Consider the following 22,559-nt stretch of genomic DNA (forward strand, 5'->3'; position numbering starts at 1 on the left):
CTGAAACCTCCATCCCACATCATCCATGTGGGATCTTTGGGATCCAGGGATGAGCTGAGCAGCCACCCCGGGCTGGGTGGGAGCAGCTGGACACACAAACACTGAGATATCCTAAAAGGCACTAAAGGACAAATTTATCACACTTGGAAGGATCCCTGTGTCGGTCTGGAATAACCAGAACCTTTTTCCTGCTGGAATTCTCTGTGTTTTCCAGGGAGCATTTTTCCCGGTTAGTCATGCCGGCTCTCCAGAGGCTGCCCCGATCCAGGCGCGGATTTGTGCCGTGACTTCACCCCGCTGTTATTTACACTCAGCCCAGCAGCTCAACCTCTTCCCATTATTTGTGGTTAAATATAGCAGCGGATTCTTTCCCATCCCCGCTGCTCTCCCACACGAATGGCGTGAGTCAGGAGCGGCGATTCCCAGCGGGACGGTCCCGCCCCGGCTGCCCTGGAGCATCCCGGAGCATCCCGGAGCAGCGGGAGGTGAAAGGACTCGAGTGACACAGCCGGGATGTGCTGCCAGCTCGGGATCGTCCCGGCTGCTTCCCTGTCATCCCACCAGCAATTCCAGGCGATCCCGGATTTCCTGCCTGCATCCCAACTGCTTTCCATCCCACCAGCAATTCCAGGTGATCCCGGCTGCATCCCTGTCATTCCACCAGCAATTCCAGGTGATCCCGGCTGCATCCCTGCCATCCCACCAGCAATTCCAGGTGATCCCGGTTTTCCTGCCTGCATCCCACCAGGAATTTCAGGTGATCCTGGTTTTCCTGGCTGCATCCCAACTGCTTTCCATCCCACCAGGAATTCCAGGTAATCTCGGTTTTCCTGCCTGCATCCCAGCTGCTTTCCATCCCACTGGGAATTCCAGATGTGACTCCTGGTGCATCCCAGCTGCATCCGTGTCATTCCACCAAGAATTCCAGGTGATCCCGGTTTTCCTGGCTGCATCTCACCAGGAATTCCAGGTAATCCTGGATTTCCTGCCTGCATCCCAACTGCTTTCCATCCCACCAAGAATTTCAGGTGATCCCAGTTTTCCTGGAAGTCACCCTGGTTGCACCCCAACTGCTTTCTATTCCACCAGGATTTCCAGATGTGACTCCTGGTGCATCCCGGCTGCTACCCTGTCATTCCACCAGCAATTCCAGATAATCCTGGTTTTCCTGCCTGCATCCCACCAGGAATTCCAGGTGACTCCTGGTTTTCCTGCCTGCATCCCACCAGAAATTCCAGGTGATCCCGGTTTTCCTGCCTGCATCCCACCAGAAATTCCAGGTGATCCCGGTTTTCCTGCCTGCATCCCACCAGGAATTTCAGATATGACTCCTGGTTCATCCCAGCTGCATTCCTGTCATTCCACCAGGAATTCCAGGTAATCCTGGTTTTCCTGGCTGAACCCCAACTGCTTTCCATCCCACCAGCAATTCCAGGTAATCCCAGTTTTCCTGGCTGCATCCCAGCTGCTTCCCTGCCATCCCACAAGTCCCAGGAATTCCAGATAATCCCAGATTTTGTGGATCTCACCCTGGCTGCATCCCAGCTGCTTCCCTGCCATCCCACATGTCCCAGGAATTCCAGGCATCCCGGTTTTTGTGGGGATCGGAAGAGTGGGGCAATGTCCCAGGGCACCAAAGCCTTTCCCATCTCCCTCTCCTTCTCCCCTTCTTTCTGAAGAGATTTTATTTGTACCAAACTAAACATTTCCCACCCCAGTTTGTCCACAGGATTCCCTGGATTCCCTGTGCAACAGGCTGCAGGCAGAGAGTTTTCCTGGGGGAAAATCCAACACCCCCAGCTGAGGCTGCTCAGGGCATTGCCCAGGTAGGAGGCTGTCAAAAAATGGGGGAAAAAGGAGAATATAAATTAAAAAAAATAAAAAATAAAAATGAGAAAACCCTTCCAGCTGTTTTTCCAGAGCTGTGTGTTCCACAGGGAAGCATCCTCAGGCAAAGATGCAGCTGTAAGGAGGGATGAGGAGGATGCTGAGGGGGCAGCAGAACTTTGACCCTGCTATTTTTACTCTCCTCAAAGAACCGTGTCAGCCTCGGGGGCGGCGTGGAAAACAGGGAAAAGCTCGGGAATGGCCCCTCCTGGATCCATCGCAGCCTCGGGGGTCCCTTTTGGGCAGCACACGGGGGGATGGCTGGAGAAGGACAAATATTCCCGGCTGGAAAGGAGGTGGGTGGCGGCTGCCAAGCCCCAGGAGCGGATTTGCCGTGTCCAGCCCCGCATTCCTGCTCGGGTTTGTGGCTTCACTCGGTGACACCGAAATGCGGGAGATGGGGATGGAAAACAGGGAAATGATGTGAGCGAGGGGAGGGGTCTGGAGGGCAGGGATGGGGGATCAGGGGTGCATTATAGTGTGTCTTTATTATTATTTATAGGATCTATATAACCAGTATCATATATACATTCCAGTATGTCTTTATTTCTATTTATAGTATCTATAAAACCAGTATAATATCTACATTATAGTATGTTTTTATTTATATTTATAGGATCTATATAACTATTATAATATATATTATAGTATGTATTTATTTATATTTATAGGATCTATATAACTATTATACATTATAGTATGTCTTTATTTATGTTTATAGGATCTATATAAGCAGTATCATATATATTATAGTATGTATTTATTTATATTTATCGGATATATATAACCAGTATTATATATACATCCTAGTATGTCTTTATTTATGTTTATAGGATCTATATAACCAGTATCATATACACATTCCAGTATGTCTTTATTTATATTTATAGGATCTATATAACTGATAAAATATATACATTATAGTGTGTCTTTATTTATATTTATAGGATCTATATAACTATTATAATATATACATTATAGTGTGTCTTTATTTATGTTTATAGGATCTATATAAGCAGTATAATATATATTATAGTATGTATTTATTTATATTTATAGGATCTATATAACTAGTATTATATATACATTCTAGTATGTATTTATTTATATTTATAGGATCTATATTATAATATATATTATAGTATGTCTTTATTTATATTTATAGGATCTATATAAGCAGTGTAATATATACATTATAGCATGTAGTTATTTATATTTATAGGATCTATGTAACTGTTATAATATATATTATAGTATGTATTTATTTATATTTATAGGATCTATGTAACTATTATAATATATACATTCTAGTGTGTCTTTATTTATATTTATAGGATCTATATAACTAGTATAATAAATATTATTGTATATACTTATTCATATTTGTAGTATCTATATAACTAGTATAGTATATATTTATAGTATGTATTTATTTCTATTTATAGTATCTATATAACTGTTATAACATCCATTGTAGTATGCATTTATTTCTATTTATAGTATCTATATAACCAGTATAATATATATTACAGTATACATTTATTTCTATTTATAATATCTATATAGTATTTATAGAGTAGTATAGTATCTATATTTTATAGTATATATTTATTTATATTTATAGTATTTCTATAGTATATAAAAATACAAGTATAGTATATATTTTATAGTACATATTTATTTATATTTCTAATTTATTATATAGAGTATAGAGAGATGTATAGTAAAATATCTCTTTAGCATGATATAAATTATACAGAGTAAATATATATTTTATAGTATATATTTATTTATAATGTGTTATATACAGTGTAAATGTACATATAGTAAAATACATATTTAGCATGATATATATCAATTATACCGAGTAAATCTATATTTTACTGAGCAGCCCGACGAGTATCTGAGGTTACAACTCCATTTCTCTTTCATTTTCACTTCTCCCTGCGCTTTTCATCTGCCATACCCCAAACACCAAAAAGACAAAAACTTCAGAGCCTCTCTGGGCACCACTGCAAGGCTCCTCCCCAATCAAACAGCCCATTAATCTACTTTTTTAAAATTTTTTTTTAAAATTGTCTAGTTCTATTTTTTTTATTATTCTCTAGTTCTACAATTTTTTTTATTCTCTAGTTCTATTATTTTTTGATATATTTTTTTTTATTCTCTAGTACTATTATTTTTTATTCTCATTACTCCTCATAATTTATAACTTTTTATATTCTTCTTCTTCTTTATTTGATATCATCGTTTATTACTTTGGTTTCTGACCACGACCCGATGTCATGATGAATAAAATAATTTAAAATTCCATCCCCGGAGCTGGAACTGGGGCGCTGTTGCCATCTGCAGGCGGCTCTGGAACAGATCCCTGCGGATACTGGGAGGGAGCATCAGCGGATACTGGTGTGACTGGGAAAGTTTGGGAGCCGGGAGCACCCAGGGATGGTTTCGTTATCCCAACCTTTCACTGAGCTTCCCCAAAAAATGGGAATTCCTGCAAGAGCTGGATTCCAACCGAGCACTGCAAACCCTTCTGACCCTGAGAATACAAAATAAACAGCTGGGACCAGAAAAGTGGGAGATTCTGGGAGTTCACAACAAATTTTTTGTGCCTCTTCCTTATTTTCTATGTAGTGATCTGGTAAATGCATTAGTTGTTCAAATGGTACCCAAAAAGTGAATGGATAGATTGCTGTAAGTAGTAATAATAACAATAAGAGCAATAATAACAATAATAATTGTAATAATAGCAAAAATAATAAACATCATAATGATAATAACAATAATAACAATAATAGCAATAATAGCAATAATAGCAAAAATAATAATCACCATAACAATAATAATAATAATCATAGAAGAAAGTGAAGGAGATTAACAGAAGAAGAAGGAGGAGGAAAAGAAGATTCAAAGAAAAAGAGGAAGAAGGAGGAGGAGGAAAAGAGGAAGACGAGAAGGAAGAAGGATGAAGAAGAGGAAGAAGAGAAGGAGGAGGAAAAGAAAAAGAAGTGTCATGAACCTCAGTGCTGACAAAGCTCCAGCAAAGCCAGATGAATCAACCAGGAAAGAAAGCAGAGAAGTCTCCTCTCACCTCCTGCCCTCCACACATTTGCTTAAGGCTCTGGATTTCTGTGATTTATCCCCATTTTAAAAACTGGAATGATTGTGGGGCTCAGGGGATGGAGCTGCACAATCAGAGGGGCTGTGGGAGGCTGGCACTGCTCTGGGTGCTTCCAGAGCCTGAATTTCAGGTGACAAATTTCTGGTACCCTGAGGCACCTCAGCCTCTGCAGGGCTGCTTGGCCAGGTCCCCAGGGTGGCATCCCAGGAATTCCCCTGCAAGGACCTGGCCAGGGAATTCCCCTGCAAGGACCTGGCCAGGGAATTCCCCTGCCAGGACCTGGCCAGGGCTGCAACCAGCAGCTGCAGCTTCCTTTTCCCCAGAAAATCCTGGTTTATAAAGTGCCAGCAAAACTTAAATCTGCCCCTGTCCTTGAAAAACAAAATCTGATTTATGCCCGGATAAACTGAGCTGCAGCCTCGCAGACTCCAGTTAAACTGGGAAGGATTACTGGTGTGAACTGGGCCGGTTTTTGCTGGGGCTGAATCAAACCCTCAGAGGAAAACTGGAAATTGGAGAGGTTTGGGCTGAGCTGCTGCAAATCCATGAGCGAGGAGCGCTGGGCTGGGCCAGCTCCTGTTTATTTATTGCTGATTTATTGCTGATTTATTGCTGATTTATTGCTGATTTATTGCATCATCCTCGGGCCCGGGATGTCTGCAAAAGCTGGAAAATGATGGCTCAGCCACATTAGGGAGCTCTGAGCAGCATCCCAGGGATGGAGCTGGGAAAGACGAAACCCCTCAGCCCCACCCCAGCCTCCCCTTGTCCTTTCTCTCCTGATTTTGTTTTCCTTTCCTCATTCACCCTCCTCTCTGGGTGATTATTTACCCTCTCAACTGCCGTTGTGCCATGAACTTTTCCCACTTCCTTCAGTTTGTTCCAGGCTGGATTTGTTGCCAGGAGTTGTTTACAGGGGATTTCCTACCCTGGCCCTTCCCTCTCTGCCCAAACCAACCCCTAAAGTCAAATTTTGGGGTCTCCCATTAGAAGTTGGTTCATTTTTTTGGGTTTCCATCACTTTTACACCCCCCCAGCTCATTCCTGTGAGCTCTGCACATGGAGTTCCCTGGGAATATGGATTTTTCCAGAACTCTTTGGTGTCCTGGGGCTCCAGAGGGCTGGGATTTGGGGCAGGGGGGAGATTTGAGATTGTTCCAAATCCAGAATATTTCCAGGAGCTGGGAGCTGAGCACTCAAAAGGCGCCTGGAGCAACATTCCCAGCCCGTGTTTGCTCAAGCACTTACTTTTGTTTGTAGAGATTATTTTCATTTTCTGCTCTGACACACAAAAAGGGTCAGCCCGGATTCCAGCTGCACCCCAGAGCTGCTGTGGGGTGGGCACAGGGACAGGGGGGGATGCTGAGCTGTGGATTTGGATTTTGGAATTGGAGAAATGTCCTTAAACAAGGGAGGGGGTGATGCTGAGCTGTGGATTTGGATTTTGGAATAAGAGAAATGTCCTTAAACAGGAGAGGGGGTGATGCTGAGTTATGGATTTGGGGCTGGATCAGATTCTGGAATAAAAGAAATGTCCTTAAACCACACATCTTTTTTTTCTAATTTTTTTTTTTTTTTTTTTTTTTTTAATAAGGTCTGAATGTGCTGCAGGTTTGGGCTGGCTTTTCTTTCTTTTAGTTTAACTTTTTTCTTTTTTTTTTTTCCCCTTAGCAGCTCTGCCAGGGGCAGATCCTGACGTGTCCGAGGCCAGCTTGGACAGGGCTTGGAGCCATCAGATCCATGGAAATTGTCCCTGCAATGAGATGAGCTTTAAGGCCCCTTCCCACCCAAACCATTCCGGGATTTTACAACGATCTAATATAAATATAGAATACAAATATTCTGATAGATTACGCCTGATACGCCCAGAATATCAATATTATCTCTGGGTAATATTAGTTTATTATTTTAGCATTTCATTATTTTATTATTTTATTTCATGATGTTATTATGTCATTACTTTATTATTATGGTATTTTATTATTTTATTATTATAGCATTTTATTATTTTATTATTTTATTTTTTAAAAGTTTTATTATGTTATTTAATTCTTTTAATACATTATTTAAAATATTAAAGTGTTAATTAACATATTAATTATTTTAGTATTTATTATCAATTTTAATTATTCTCTTCAATATTTTGTTATTTAATTAGCGGGATAAAAATCACAAATTAATCTTATTTATGAATTACACCGGCTCTATCCGTATGGAGGGGGACGAGAACGGGGGGGGGCGACCGGGAGAGAGGGGGGCGTGTCCAAAAGGGGCGTGGCTAAAGAGGGCGTATACAAAGGGGCGTGTCCAAAGTGGCGGGGGGCGTGTCCTAAGGGGGCGTGGCCACGGGCATGACCATGCCGCGTCCTGGGCGTGCTCAGGGGCGTGTCCAGGAGGGGGCGTGGCCTAAGGGGCAGCGTCGGGGGCGTGTCCGTGGGCGTGTCCAGGGCCGTGTCCCGCCCCCCGCGTTCCCGCCCCCCCCGCGCAGGACGCGGCCGTTCCCGCTCGTTGTGGCCGAGCGCGACCTCGGCGATGTCCGGCCCGGCCCAGGAGCCCGACAGGTGAGCGGGGCTGGGGTCCCTGCTGTCCCCGCTGTCCCCGCTGTCCCCGCTGTCCCCGCTGTCCTCCCGCAGCCTCCCCGCGCACCCCGCGGCCGCGCGGCGTCCCCGCCACCCTCCCCTCTCTTGTCCCCTCTCGCTGTCCTCCTGCACCCCTGCGTCCTCCCGATGTCCCCCTGCACCCCCTGCACCCTCCCGATGTCCCCCAGCCCCTCCCGATGTCCCCCCGCCCCTCCGCTCGCATCCTCCCATCCCCCACCCCACCTGCATCCCTGCATCCTCCCGCCCCTCCATCCCCTCCCCCATCCCCATTTTCCTGTGCACCGAGCCCTGAGGGTCCCTCCCATCCCTCAAACCCCCCAAATCCCCTCCAAACCCCCCAAACCCCGCTGGTTTTTGGGGTACCCGAGCCTTGCCGTGCACCTGCAGCGGGCGCTGCGAGCATCCCGCGCTCCTGCAGACAAAGCGCTGCTGCTGCTGCTGCTGCTCCGCTCCACCGGCACCCCCGGTACCCCCCGAGCCTCCCCGGTACCCCCCGGTATCCTCTGAACCCCCCCGAGCTCTTCCCGTGTTTATCTCCCCTCCGTTATCGCGCTCTCCTCTCCGCCTCCCTCCCCTCCGGGCTGTAATTAATGGTTGCAGTTATTAACTGCACAATGCCCGCCTGTTTGGGTGCGCGTTTTGTTTCTTTATTTCCTTCTCCCCCCCCTCCCTCTCTGCCTTTTGTGACGTTTGCCAGCGCGGGAGGAGGGAAATGCAGCTGGAGGGGGGTTCGAGGGAAGGATCCCAAGTTTGCAAGCCAGCACTTGGTGGAAGGGTTGAAGGTTGCACAAACATCTCTTGGCTGCACTGCCGGCCCTGGAGAGCATCCAGGCTTCATGCAAAACCTCCAGATAAATACATTTTGTTGGTGGCTTTTTCTTTTTTTTTTTTCTTTTTTTTTTCATAGATACAGTTTGGAAGAGCAAACTGTTGTGTAATTTCTTTCCCACTTCTTCCTGCCCTTGACCCAGAAACTTTTGCAGCCCCTTTTTCAGGACATGGCTTTCCTGAGTCCCTCAGGAATCCTATTATTGATTTTGCTGCCATTCCCATCTATTTATTTCTTTTTCAGTGTTGTGGCCCTGAGGTTTTGGATGCCCACTCATTCCAGCATGACCAAAACCAGAAATCATCCCCCTGAGCTGAGCAGCTCCCAGAGCTCAGCTTCACCATCCCCACATCTCTGGGATTGCTCTGTGACATTCACCACCTCCAAAAAAAAAAATAAATAAATAAAAGGGCTGGATGCTTTTTCCCTGCTTGCTCTTCCAGGGTGGAGGCTCTGGAATATTTCCTGGTGCCACCACAGTGCAGGGGAGCTGGATGTCACCTGCTGCTTTATGGTGGCCATTCCCTTCCTCAGGGCACTTCTCTTTGCTGGATCTGCCTGACAGATGTCGTGGAGCTCCTGGAAAAGCTTTCCAAACAGGATTTTTATCCTTGAATGATGACCACAGCAGCTTTCCCCTTTCCAGGAGTGCAGGGGGGCTGGAGGCTGGTGTGACTGTGCCACAAATAGCTCTGAGTTTATCTGAGTTCCCTGGAGATTGCTTGGATTGCTCCCAAATGCAACCTGGCACAGGATCCTGGTGCTTGGCAGAAGGAGCTGGAACCAGGACCTTGTGCCACTGGGAATTGTGTCCAGCAGAGCCAGGTGTCCCCAAAAATGGGGACAAGTCAGGACCCTGTGCCACTGGGAATTGTGTCCAGGTGTCCCCAAAACTGGGTCAGGAGAGATGCAGGGCAGGGGTGATGCTGCAGGAGATATTTAATATTTAATCCCCATCTCCCATCCCAAGTCAGGAGCTTTTGCCACTGGGAATTGTGTCCAGGTGTCCCCAAAAATGGGTCAGGAGAAATGTAGGGAAGGAGTGATGCTGCTGCAGGAGATATTTAATATTTAATCCTCACATCCCCATCCCAAGCCAGGAGGTTTTCTCAGTGGGAATTGTGTCCAGGTGTCCCCAAAAATGGGTCAGGAGAGAGCCAGGGCAGGGATGATGCTGCAGGAGATATTTAATATTTAATCCTCACCCCCCATCCCAAGCCAGGACCCTGTACCACTGGGAACTGTGTCCAGGTGTCCCCAAAAAAGGGTCAAGAGAGAGCCAGGGCAGGGATGATGCTGCTGCAGGAGATATTTAATATTTAATCCTCACCCCCCATCCCAAGCCAGGAGCTTTTCTCAGTGGGAATTGTGTCCAGGTGTCCCCAAAAATGGGTCAGGAGAGAGCCAGGGCAGGGGTGATGCTGCAGGAGATATTTAATATTTAATCCCCAAGTCAGGAGCTTTTGTCACTGGGAATTGTGTCCAGCAGAGCCAGGTGTCCCCAAAAATGGGTCAGGAGAGATGTAGGGCAGGAATGATGCTGCAGGAAATATTTAATATTTAATGCCCATGTCCCCATGACAAGTCAGGACCTTGTGCCACTGGGAATTGTGTCCATGTGTCCCCAAAAATGGGTCAGGAGAGAGCCAGGGCAGGGGTGATGCTGCTGCAGGAGATATTCAATATTTAATATTTAATCCCCACCCCCCATCCCAAGCCAGCTCCCAGACTGGGAGTGATGCCAGCAGGCAGGAGCTGGGAATGCTGCCCTGGGGGAGTGGGAGAAAGGACTGGCAGAGTTCTCACCTGTCTGCTTTTGTCTTGCAGCGGGGCTGAGTCCCTCTCCTCGGATGAAAAAGGTACAGGGGTTGTGGGAAATGCCATCATTGGGAATGGGAATGTTAAACTGCTTGAAAAGAGACAAGGATTTTGGGAAATGCCCATCCTTGGAACAGGAATTCTAAAATTTGCTTTAAAACCCAGTTGAAAAGGTTCAGGGATTTTGGGAAATCCCATCCTTGGGAATGAGAATGCTAAATCTGGCTTTAAAACCACTTGAAGAGGTTCAGGGATTTTAGGAAATGCCCATCCTTGGGAATGGTATTGGGAATTCTAAAACTGGCTTCAAAACCCAGTTGAAAAGGTTCAGGGATTTTGGGAAATGCCCATCCTTGGGAATGGGAATTGTAATTCTGGCTTTAAAACCCAGTTGAAAAGGTTCAGGGATTTTGGTAAATTCCATCCTTGGAATAGGAATTCGAAATCTGGCTTTAAAACCAATTGAAAAGGTTCAGGGATTTTGGGAAATCCCATCCTTGGGAATGGGAGTTTTAAAACCATTTGAAAATTTACAGGGATTTTGGGAAATGCCCATATTTTGGAATGGGAATGGAAATTCTAAATCTGGCTTTAAAACCCAGTTGAAAAGGCACAGGGATTTAGGGAAATGCCCATCCTTGGGAATGGGAATTCTAAAACAGTTGAAAAGGTTCAGGGATTCTGGGAAATCCCATCCTTGGGAATGGGAGTTTTAAAACCATTTGAAAATTTACAGGGATTTTGGGAAATGCCATCCTTGGGAATGGGAATTGTAATTCTGGCTTTAAAACCCAGTTGAAAAGGTTTGGGAATTTTGGGAAATCCCATCCTTGGGAATGGAAATTTTAAAACTATTTGAAAAGGTTCAGGGATTTTGGAAATGCCCATCCTTGGGAGTGGGAATTCTAAAACAGTTGAAAAGGTTCAGGGATTTTGGGAAGTGCCCATCCTTGGGAATGGAAATGGGAATTCTATAACTGGCTTTAAAAGCCTCAGTGTAAACCCTTCATTTATGGATTATTTTGGGGTTTATGCTGCTTTTTAAAATCCCTGTTCTTTTGGTATTTATTCCCTTTCTCTGGGTACAAAACTGAGGAGAGCTGAATCCTTGTCAGAGTTTAATTCCCTGTTTTTCTGTGGCAGAGGTGACCCCCAGCAGCCTGGAGGGATCAGGATCAGCAGAGGAGCACCCTGAGGGTGAGCACACCATGGCTCAGGGATTTCCTCACTCCTGGGGTGCTGGGACTGCTCCTGCACCCCACATTTCCCCCATCCCAAAGCACATTTCCAGTGCTGGTTCCTCCTCAAGTGATGTTTGTAGGATAATTGAGGGAGGGCACATTCCATGCATCCACACAGGGCTGCTCCCACTGCCATGGAGAACCCTCATTTCCCATCATTTCCCATCATTTCCCATCATTTCCCATCATTTCCCATCATTTCCCATCCTTTCCCATCCTTTCCCATCCTTTCCCATCATTTCCCATCATTTCCCATCATTTCCCTGGGATGTGCCATGGCTGAAGCTCCAAAATGATCCCAGGCTGTGCAAAACATGAGAATTAAATATTCTCAGCACCCTTCAGGAGGGCCTGGGTGACCCCAAAGTCTCTCCAGTGCTGGGATTTGATGCTCTGGTGTTTTCTCTGATTTTTTAATTTTTTTTCACCATCTAATCTGGATCCAAACCTCTGGATGCATCCCTGGGCTCACATTCCACCTTGTGCCTGTTTTTAAGGAGAAGCCAGTTCTGAAGGCAGCTCCAGCAGCAGCTCAGAAGAGGAGTCAGGTGAGCAGAACATTTATTTACCTGTAATCCCTTTTTTAAAACTGAAGTTGAGTTTAAACCAGCTGCTCCTCCTGGGAAGAACCTCACAGTTATTAGGAAATGCTAACTGTGATTGCTTTCCCAATAAAAATTTTGGGAGCCAGTGTTTTCCTGTCAATGATCAAAAGGCAGCAGCTCAAAAGAGGAGTTAGGTGTGAAGAAGATTGTGACTTATTTATCTGTTTGCTATTTAAAACTGATGTTCAGTTTAAACCAGCTGCTGCTCCTGGGTATAATCTCACAGTTCTTAGGGAATGCTAACTCTGCTTTCCCAATAAAAATTTGGGGAGCCAGTGATTTCCTGTCAATGCCAAAGGGCAGCAGCTCTGCTGCTTTCACCTCACAGACACAACACCCCAGGCACAATACCCAGGGACATTTTTACACCACAGCAGTTTTCCAAACACCAAGAGGCCATAAATTTCCTCAAAAGTTGGCAGCAGACCTGGCCAAACAGGATGGACAGGAAAAGAATTCAAGGAAGTGTTTGCTGTCGGTGGGTTTGTGCTTCCATGGGTTCTGCTGCCAGCAGTTTATTCTGCTTTTATGTAACACTGCTAATTAAACAATTGCAATGATTTTTCTCTGCAGATGCAGAGGAGTGGAGGCTGGCTGAGTGTGGGTGCATTGTCCCTGTTTTCCCTTGCTCAGCAGGAGGAAGGCAGCTTGGATAAACAGTGCCTGAGGGATGATGTGGGATGGAAGGAAAAGGGGAAAAGGAGCTTTTCCTTTGGGAAAAAGGAGCTGCTGGAGAGCATCCCTAGGAAATGAGGGCTGGAGGCCACTCCTTGCACGTGCAGGGAGTGTTCCTGGTGCTGCTCCAGGGGCTGGGACAGCAGGGGCTGGGCACACAGCCAGCCTGGCTGATGTTGGCCAGGCTGTTTGAGCCACAGCCTTCCCTGGCTCTCCCAGCACAGGGCGGGCTGGAGTTCCAGGAGAGCTCTGGGACAGGATCCAGGGTCCAGGATCCAGGACAGTCTCCAGAATCTAGGACAGGGTCCAGGACAGGATCCAGGATCTAGGACAGGATCCAGGATAGCTCTGGGACAGCCTCCAGGATCCAGGACAACCTCCAAGACAGCCTCCAGGATCCAGGATCTAGGACAGGATCCAGGGTCCAGGACAAGATCCAGGGTCCAGGACAGGATCCAGGGTCCAGGACAGCCTCCAGGATCACTTTTTTTTCTGGGAGGGAAAGCAGCTGATGCTGGCAGCTTTGCCACTCCCCTGCTCCCAAGTTCATCCCTCAGGACACAGCCTTTGGCCTGAAGTGTCAGCTCTGCTGGGATTCCATCCTGCTGGATTCATCCAGGAGAATCCAGGCACTTCCAAATCATTTAACTCCATCCTTTTGGATTCATCCAGGAGAATGCAGGCACTTCCAAATCATTTAACTCCATCCTTTTGGATTCATCCAGGAGAATGCAGGCACTTCCAAATCATTTCATTCTGTCCTTTTGGATTCATCCAGGAGAATCCAGGCACTTCCAAATCATTTTAGGGACAAACACACTGCAGACAATGTTGTGGCTGCTCCTTGGGAAAGCTGTTCCCAGTTTCCATGCCAGGGGCTGAACTTTGTCCCTGGCACCATGAGGCTCATCCAGGATAAATCTTTTTTTTTTAACCCCTGTGAAAATTCCCAGGAGTTGGGGCAATTTAGGAGCTTTTGGCAAATTTATATCCTGATGTTCCGCCTCACCCCCAGGCTGTGCAAAGCCTGCAAGGACTCTCAGGAATGTTCTCCTTAGGATTTGATGAATTTAAGCAAATTAAATTGTGGATTTGTCCTGGGTGAATGTGGGAGCAGAAACCCTCTGGACACTGAGATATTTACTCCAATTCTTTTTTCCTAGATGAAGAAGAGGAGGAGAAGGAATCCTCACCTCACTGCAATGACTCAGGTAGGAACAGATCTCCTGAGGGGTTTTTTTTTTAAATTCCTGCCTGTTTAATTACTTGGCTTTTCATGAGCTCATCTCCCTCTTTTCCCACTAGGAGAGAGCTCCGTGCCACCACCCTGTGAGCACTGCAGGAATGAAAATGTAGGTTTGTGTGGAAAAAAAAACCCACCCACTTACTTTGCATGAGATCATTTGCAAGCTGTAATTTTACTCTCCCCTCACCTTTTTAAAGATAATTTTTTAAAAATCTATTTGCAGGACCAGAAGGAGCAAGTGACCCCCAGGAGACTTGCTGGAGGACAATTCATGTAAGAATTTTTTGATGTGGTGGGTTTGAGTTTATATTGTTCTCATCAGGGTGCTTCAGTCTTTGGTTGAAGTGAGCAAACAGCTCATGGGCTGCACAAGTGCATTTGGATTTATAGATGCAAATCCTTAAAAATCCCAGATTGCAACTGTGCTGCCTCCAGATCCTGGTCCCAGACAGCTCTGGGAGGGTTTTTCAGGATGCTGCAGTAATTAACACCCACTAATTAACAGGCCCGTTTTTCTGTGCTTGTTTCAGCCTGGATGCACATGAGGCATCTTGCCCTGCTTCACCTCCCCTGTAGCAGTGCATTTTTCCTCTCCTGCCTCTGTGTGCCTTGGCTTGCTCCCTTGGGATGTCCCTGCTGCTCCCCACGCTGGATTTGATGTTACCCACGGGAGATGTTGGCTTTCACACCGAGCCCTTCATGCCAGAGCAGCTCCTGCCACAGGAAGTTTTATGCAAAATGCTCATTTCCAGCTGCTTTGCACAGGCTGGGTGGGCCCCCACTAGCTTTTGTAACAGTTTTACACCAGCTTCTACACCAGCTTCTACACCAGTTTTACACCAGTTTTACACCAGTTTTACACCAGTTTTACACCAGCTTCTACACCAGCTTCTACACCAGTTTTACACCAGCTTCTACACCAGTTTTACACCAGTTTTACACCAGCTTTTACACCAGCTTTTACACCAGCTTCTACACCAGCTTCTACACCAGCTTCTACACCAGTTTTACACCAGCTTCTACACCAGCTTCTACACCAGTTTTACACCAGCTTTTACACCAGTTTTACACCAGTTTCACACCAGCTTCTACACCAGTTTTACACCAGCTTCTACACCAGTTTTACACCAGCTTCTACACGAGCTTCTACACCACCATTTACACCAACTTTTACACCACCTTTTACACCAACTTTTACACCAGCTTCTACACCAGCTTTTATACCAGTTTTACACCAGCTGTTACACCAGATTCTACACCAGCTTTTATACTAGCTTTTACACCAGATTCTACACCAGCTTTACACCAGCTTTACACCAGCTTTACACTAGCTTCTGCACCAGCTTCTGCACCAGCTTCTATATCAGTTTTTACACCAGCTTTTACACCAGCTTCTACACCAGCTTTTATACCAGTTATACACCAGCTTCTACACCAGTTTCTACACCAGCTTTTACACCGGTTTTACACCAGCTGTTACAGCAGGTTTTTAGCCCAGTGCCAGCCCAGAGCAGCCTGGAGCCCTCTGTGGCTGCTGTGCTGTGCAGATAAAGCAGGAGGGAGTTTCTCTTGGCCATCCCCACTATTTTTGGCCGTCTCTTGCAGGGTGCAGCTGGATGCAGAAGGCTCCTACCAGTGCAGCGTCACAGGGCTGATTTTCGAGGTGACAGGCAGTGCCAGGATCACATATTCCCTGTTGTCCTGGAGCAAATATGCCCAGCTGGTGGAGAAGCCCTGGATCGTGGGGGGACCCCTGTTCGACGTGCGCTGCTCGGCGCCCGCCCTGCTCAGCTCCATCCAGTTCCCACACTGCCTCTGCCTGGGGGGTGAGTGACTGAGCCACCCTGGGAACACCAATTTCAGGGTTTGGCTGGAGATAGGTTTGTTGGAATTACAGTAATTTCAGGATTATAAGCCGCACCATTTTGACTAAAATTTTGGTCTGAACCCAAAGTGCGGCTTATAATCAGGTGTGGCTGATATATGGACAAAGAATGAAAAGTTGCTGTTTTAGTTTGGAGGACAGGTGTCTGCTGAGAAAGGCAGGAGCCTCTCTTTGAAATGGAGAATGGAAACCCCCTCCCTCCAAATTATTATAATTTTGAAATCAAGGGGCTCTCAGGCAAAGCTATGGGAATAGGAATAACAGTTCTTTACTAGGGAAATTAAAATAGAAATACAGCACTACAAAGAACAAACCCCAAACCCTGACACAGTCAGAGTACAACCTGTTAGACCAATACTCATAGTTTGGTAAATCAGGGGGTGCCAGGGACACTTGGGGACATTCTGAGCCCTGCTGTCCCCACAGATCACCGTGCTCCTGTGGCATTCAGGGTGCTGCACATCAAGGACAGCGGCGCGGCCATCGAGCCCTCGGCCGAGTTCTCGACGTCCCACGTCAAGTGGGTGGTGAGCTCCTTGTCCCCTGTGGGGCCCCTGATCCAGAGCCAGGAGCCCCTGCAGTACCACGGGGCTGTCATCCTCTACAAAGTCATCGATGAGGACCCCTCGCTGTCCTTCTGGGTCTACCTGGCCACCAACAACGAGTCCTTCATCAAGGTGTGGGCAGGGGAGGGGGCTGGGGGTCCTGGTGTGGTCTGGGTGGGCTGGGGAGGGGTCCTGGTGTGGTTTGGGTGAACTGAGGGGTCCTGGTGTGGTTTGGGAGCTTCAATCCCATCTCATTTCAGGGATAAACTGTGGAATTGTCTGTCCAGGGAGGTGCAGTCCCCATCCCTGAGTGTGTTTGGAACAGGCTGGGTGTGCCATGGGGTTGGTTGAGGTGTTGGGGAATGGGTTGGACTTGATGGTCTTGGGGGTGTCTTCCAAGTTGGTGATTCTGGGATTTCAGACCAGGACCTTAAAAATCATCCAGTGCCACCCCTGCCATGGCAGGGACACCTCCCACTGTCCCAGGCTGCTCCAACCTGGCCTTGGACACTTCAGGGGCAGCCAGAGCTGCTCTGGGCACCTGTGCCAGGGTTCCCAACCCTCCCAGGGAACAATTCCTGCCCAAAATCCCATCTAAACCTACAGTCTTGGAATTTGAAGCCATTCCTCCTTTTTTCCTGTCACTCCATCCCTTGTAAATTGTCTCTCTCTCTCTCTAAGCTTTTCCACTTCCATTCTTTATCCATGTCACTTGTACCAAGAAACAAGAGGAAACAGCCTCAAGCTGTGCCAGAGGAGGTTTAGGTTGGATTTTAGGGAAAATTCCTTCAGGAGAAGGGTGGTCCAGCATTGGAACAGGGCAGTGGTGGAGTCCCCAGTGAAAATTTGGGGGTTTGGGAAAGCAGCTGGCAATGAATTCATTCACATGTCACAACTTTGCTGCTGCCAAGGGTCAGGTCAGAAATCACCTCTGAGGAGAGCAGAGCCTGTCTGCAGAGAAAAGAGACCATGGAACTAACCCTGGAGAAAATCCCAGCTTCAGAAAACCCCTGCATTGCCCTGCAGTTGGTTATAAACAGGAAATTGGGTTTAGGGATCATTCAGGAGCGGGACTTTAATTTACCCTATTACAGTGAGGACAGGGACAAAAACCTTCCTTTTATTCAGGTTGCAAACTCTCTTCTTTCATTTCACCTTGTGGCAGGACAGGGAGAGGTTCAGTGATGCTTTTTGAGTGTGGTGGTTACTCCACAGCTTCCTGGGAAGATTGTGGAACAGATCAAGGCTGTTCTGTAAAGCTGGGCCCAGAGAGCAGCCCAGGGAACCCCTGAACACAGGTTCTAAATGTTCATCTCAGTGAGCAGCATTGAAATACTAAGCTTGAAATGGTGTTTTTAAATTTCAGGACATCTCCAAGGCTGTAAAACACTCAAAAAGGAAATTTGTTAAAATTGAAAAGCCCCCTGTATGCCAAAAATTGCTGCAGGAAGGAAAGAAGTACAGACTGAGGTGTGAGCCAGAGGCTGAAATAACTCCTGAGGTGAGTCCTTCACACACCCCTGCACTGCAGCTACCCTGGAAATGTGGCACAAGGAGGAACCATTTCCCTCTTAGAACCCTGAAATTTTGGGATGAAATCCTGATGCTAAAGTCAGCAGCAAAACTCTGGGGAAATTGGAGTTTGGTTTGGCTCTCCCCCAACAGCCAATTGCCTTCTCTTTTGTTTATTTTAGGGAAATGTTTGCTTTTATTTCAGGGAAATGTTTACTTTCCTTCTGTATTTCTGTTGTGTAGGAGATTGAATTTGTTGATGGGTCACTCCTGAAGCTGAAGAGTTACTTTGAGGTGTATTTGGAGAAGCCTGATGACTTCACCTTGTCCCTGGTGGAGCAGGACTCGGAGCAGACCGTGTGGAAAGCCAAACTCCGAGAGAGTGAGTCCTTGGGGATGGCCTGGGGTGGGAGCACCCTAAATCCCACCCAGTCCCACCCCAGGGACACCTTTCATCATCCCAGCCTGGCTTTGGGCACTTCAGGGATCATGGGGCAGCCACAGCTCTGGGAATTCCAGCCCAGCCCCACCAGCCAGGAATTCCTTCCCAAAATCCCACCCAGCCCTGCCCTGTGGCAGTGGGATCCATTCCCTGTGTCCATCCCTTGTCACTTGTCTCTCTCCATCTTTTCCTGCAGCTGCTCCAGGCTCTGGAATGTCCCCATGAGGCCACCCCAAAGCTTCTCCTGCCCAGGCTGAGCAATCCCAGTTCTCCCAGCAGAGCTGCTCTGTCCCTCTGCTCATGGAATGGTTTCATTTGGAGCTTAAAGGCCATTCAGTTCCAACCCTCCTGCATATTATTCCATGTTTACAATAAATTGTTCCATAGGTTATCCAAAGAATTGTGTAGTGGAATATTAAATTTCTTTGTTGTTGATGTTTGGGCCTGTTTTTGGGCCTGCTGTTTGGGCCTGCTGTTTGGGCCTGCTGCCTGTTTGGGCCTGCTGCAGCACATTGAATAAAAAGGGGGAAGAATCTCATTCTGTCAGACCTGAGGGGTTGGAATCCACCCAAAATTTATGCCTGGGAGTTCTTGGAGCTGGGAATTCCTCCCTGACATTTTCCTCGTGTTTCCTTTGCCAGGGGATTGGATCCACTATGAGCAGAACCTGAACGAGCAGAGGAAGCGCACGGCCAGTGAGTGCCTGCAGATCTCTGGGGTGTCCCTGCTCCTTGTGCCCCTCTCTGGGGACAGGGGACAGCAGTGACAGCACCTCTGCTCCCTCCCCAGGTGTGAAAAAGAGGAAACCACCCCTCAGCATCCAGGAGGAACAGGAGCTGCACAGCAAGAAGCAAAAAACTGGGAGCCCTGCAGGTGGGGCCTGGCTGGGCTTGGTTTTGTGTCCCGTGATTGAATCTGAACTGGGCTTGGTTTTGTGTCCTATGATTGAATCTGAGCCTCTTTGCCAAAGGGATTTCACTGTGGAATTGTCCAAGCTTGGGGAAGAGCAGCTGGAATGGTGGAAAGTTTGGAAAATTCCTGAGGGAAATGGAAAAGGGGCTGGAGAATTCCTGAGAGAAATTGGAAAGGGTTTGGAGAATTCCTGAGGAGCTGGGAAGGGTTTGGAGAATTCCTGAGGGAAATGGGGAGGGGTTTGGAGAATTCCTGAGGGAAATGGGAAAGGGGCTGAAGAATTCCTAAGGGAGCTGGAAAGGTTTGAAGAATTCCTGAGGGAAATGGGAAAGGGTTTGGAGAATTCCTGAGGGAAATGGGGAAGGGGCTGAAGAATTCCTGAGGGGCTGGGAAAGGGCTGGAGAATTCCTGAGGGAAATGGGAAAGGTTTGGAACAGCTCAGGGAGCTGGGAAAGGGTTTAGGGAATTCCTGAGGAGATGGAAAGAGTTTGGAGAATTCCTGAGGGAAATGGGGAAGGGGCTGGAGAATTCCTGAGGAGTTGGGAAAGGGTTTGGAGAATTCCTGAAGAGATGGGAAAGGTTTGGAGAATTCCTGAGGGAAATGGGAAAGGGCTGGAGAATTTCTGAGGGAAATGGCAAAGGGTTTGGAGAATTCCTGAGGAGCTGGGAGGGCTCAGCCTGGAGAAAAGGGGGATCAGGGGGGTTCCTGTGGATCTGCACAAGTCCCTGACAGGAGGGAATTGTGGATTTGAGGATTTGGGATCTAATCCCAGGGAACAGGGCCAGGAGGAGAGGGAATTTTCTCAGGCTGTGCCAGGGGAGGTTCAGGGTGGATTTTGGGGACAATCCAATGTTTTTCAGATGGAATGGGAGCCAAGTGTCTGACAGACGACCAGCTGGTGAAGATTGCCCATCTGCTGGACCAGCACTGGAGGGAAATGGCCATCGAGTGTCTCCAGATGGAGATGAAGGACATTGAGAACATCACAGCCACAGAGAAGAATGTGGTCTGGCAGAAAGTGACAATGTTGAAGAAGTGGAGAGACAGACAGCAGGGCAATGGAACTGCAGAGGCTTTGCAGAGGAGCCTGGGGGAAAAAGCCACCTACGAGATCCTGCAGGCACTGCAAGGTATCAGCTCCTGCTGCTCAATCCTTCCCTTTCCTGCTGGGTTTGGGGGATTCCATCAAAAATTTATCAAATCCCCAGTGCTTGGTTTGTTATGGGGGTCAAAATTGTCTCCCTTCCATTTTGAGCAGTGTTTTTGTCCTTCCCTTCAGGGACTGATAAAAAATGAAGAATATTTTTGGTTCTGGGTGTGGAGAGCACTCCCAGCATGACCTGGGTGTCCAAACCAGTTCTTGAGATTTCAAGGAGCTGGTTTGGGTCTTTATTTCTTTATTTAATGGTTAATTAACACCTTCCCTGATGGATGGCCTGGTAGTTCTATCCCATGTGGGGGTGCATGTCCCAAGGGAGCTCCCCCTCCTTTCTGTGGGGTTCCTATGTTCAGTTCTGCAAATCCAAATTATTCAAGGAGCTGGGAATTATCCCTGCCCATGGTATGGATTGGAATTAAATGATCTTTAAGACTCTTTCCAGCCCAGACCATTCCATAATTTTATGAACTCAGCCAAGGGGAATTATCCTCAAAATTAAATTGATTGATTTTTTTTTTTTTTTGCAACAGCAAAACTTTGCTCTTTCTTCATTCCTTAACTTGGCCTCAGGGGAGGTTTAGGTTGGATATTGGGAAAATTCCTTCATGGCCTGGCACAGTCAGCACCCTGAAGGGATTTCTCAGATGTGTGGGGACTTGGGGCAGGGGTGGCCTTGGAAGTGCTGGGGAATTTTGGACTGGATGATCTTAGAGGCCTTTTCCAACCTCATTCCATGATTAATTCTCCCTGGAAAGAACCTGGCTGGAAAAGGTGGAGAGCTCTCCCTCTTGTGCTGCTTGGGGTGGGGAGGTTTAATATATTTATTTTTCAAATGAAATATTTTAAAATTCAAATTCTCTCTGTTTGAGTCTTGCAGGAACTTCCAGAGTAACCCAGGTGTGTTTTTTCTGTTCCCTCAGGTTTCTTGGCTCAGAGCTGAGCCAAGGAAGGAGGAGGAGGAGTGGGAGCTTCCCAACCCAACCCTTCTGCTCCCCTGGGATCCTGCTGGGGTTCAGGAATGTTCATGACACCACCCAGTGGGAAGTTCAGGCAGGATCCTCCAGAGAAATGGAATTTTGTGTGGATTGAAGCCACTTCCAAGATTTCCAGCAGAGGTGGATCCCAGAATTCTGAGCTTCACCCCCAGGGAAAGCCACAAACACTGGAAGAAACCACTTGGTTCTTTTTCATCAAAAAAAAGAAAAAGATTTTTATTTCCAGCAGGGAAAAACAGGGTGAGGAATTCCCCTGGAAACTTTCATCCCCTTCCAAAAACCACTGAACTGCCAGAATCATGAGGTACCTTGGATTTCTCATGGATCAGGGAAGAATAATCCTGGACTTGTAGCAAATCCCTTTGCATAATCACTGTATATGTGGAATTACTGTACAGATCCTCTGCATCCAGTCCTTGTTAAGCTATGGTTCTGAAATTCCTGAAAATTCCTGAAATTCCTGAAATTTCCTGAAATTCTCAAAAATGGGAGCACCACTATGAACTGCAGGCAGCTCAGAATTTCCCCATGGAATTTCTTCTCCCCCCTTTTCTGTATAGTTTGTCTCTTTTTTTTAAGATGTAGAATTTTTTTTTTTTGTACAAGAAACTTTTTATACTTCTTTTGGTTTTTTTACTTTTTTATTCAAACTTGAATAGAATTTAGGGGCTTAAAATGTGAGGAGCTGAAATCCCTGTGCTGCAGGATTGGAAAAAAAAAAATTGGGAAAAATTGAATCTGCAGGAGAGAGGAGTGACCAGATCCAGGATTGTCTTGTTTTTAAGGCTGTGGGATATTGGGATCACCTTCCTCTGGGTGTGTTTGGGAAAGGAAAACATACTTTTGAAAAATAAGGATTAAACAGGGAAAATTGCCATGATTTCCATGTGAATTTTGATTTTTGTTTTGGTTGGATGAGGTGTTGGGAAGTTTTGATTTCCTGGGAGGAGGGTGGAAGTTGTTCCTCAGCATCTGGAAAAAGCTGGAGGTGCCACCAAAAGCATCCAAGGGATTTTTTTGGGATGGAAATCCCAAAATATGCCAGCAACATCCAAATTATTTCAAAGGATTCGTGTTGGATCC

The 22,559-nt window shown here is 46.7% G+C and overlaps 1 protein-coding gene across 2 annotated transcripts; it reads left to right on the forward strand.

Annotated features, from left to right (window-relative positions):
• The first annotated feature begins 7,466 nt into the window (after positions 1-7,466).
• Positions 7,467-22,356, forward strand: CARD8 (caspase recruitment domain family member 8). 2 transcript variants are annotated; one of them, XM_033069155.1, is made up of 15 exons: positions 7,469-7,572; positions 10,268-10,299; positions 11,402-11,455; positions 11,997-12,047; positions 13,943-13,990; positions 14,085-14,131; positions 14,249-14,298; positions 15,631-15,851; positions 16,337-16,587; positions 17,822-17,956; positions 18,211-18,349; positions 19,051-19,104; positions 19,199-19,282; positions 20,183-20,452; positions 21,402-22,356. In XM_033069155.1, exons 1-15 carry the CDS (start codon positions 7,544-7,546, stop codon positions 21,419-21,421), a joined length of 1,485 nt encoding a protein of 494 aa, XP_032925046.1. In that variant the 5' UTR covers positions 7,469-7,543; the 3' UTR covers positions 21,422-22,356. The 2 variants fall into 2 exon arrangements, with proteins under 2 accessions (XP_032925047.1, XP_032925046.1); XM_033069156.1 differs by lacking the exons at positions 20,183-20,452; positions 21,402-22,356 and adding an exon at positions 19,339-19,517 and having other exon boundaries at positions 7,467-7,572; positions 19,199-19,302.
• Positions 22,357-22,559: the final 203 nt, after the last annotated feature.

Source organism: Catharus ustulatus, chromosome 10 (genome assembly GCF_009819885.2).
Source record: "Catharus ustulatus isolate bCatUst1 chromosome 10, bCatUst1.pri.v2, whole genome shotgun sequence".
Classification (NCBI taxonomy): Eukaryota; Metazoa; Chordata; class Aves; order Passeriformes; family Turdidae; genus Catharus; species Catharus ustulatus.

Bases quoted from the DNA above. Each gene is read 5' to 3' on its own strand.
- CARD8 (XM_033069155.1), top strand. From the start codon at position 7,544: ATGTCCGGCCCGGCCCAGGAGCCCGACAG. The intron at 10,300-11,401 runs GTACAGGGGTTG...TTTCTGTGGCAG, and splicing joins CCTCTCCTCGGATGAAAAAG to AGGTGACCCCCAGCAGCCTG. The intron at 13,991-14,084 runs GTAGGAACAGAT...TTTTCCCACTAG, and splicing joins ACCTCACTGCAATGACTCAG to GAGAGAGCTCCGTGCCACCA.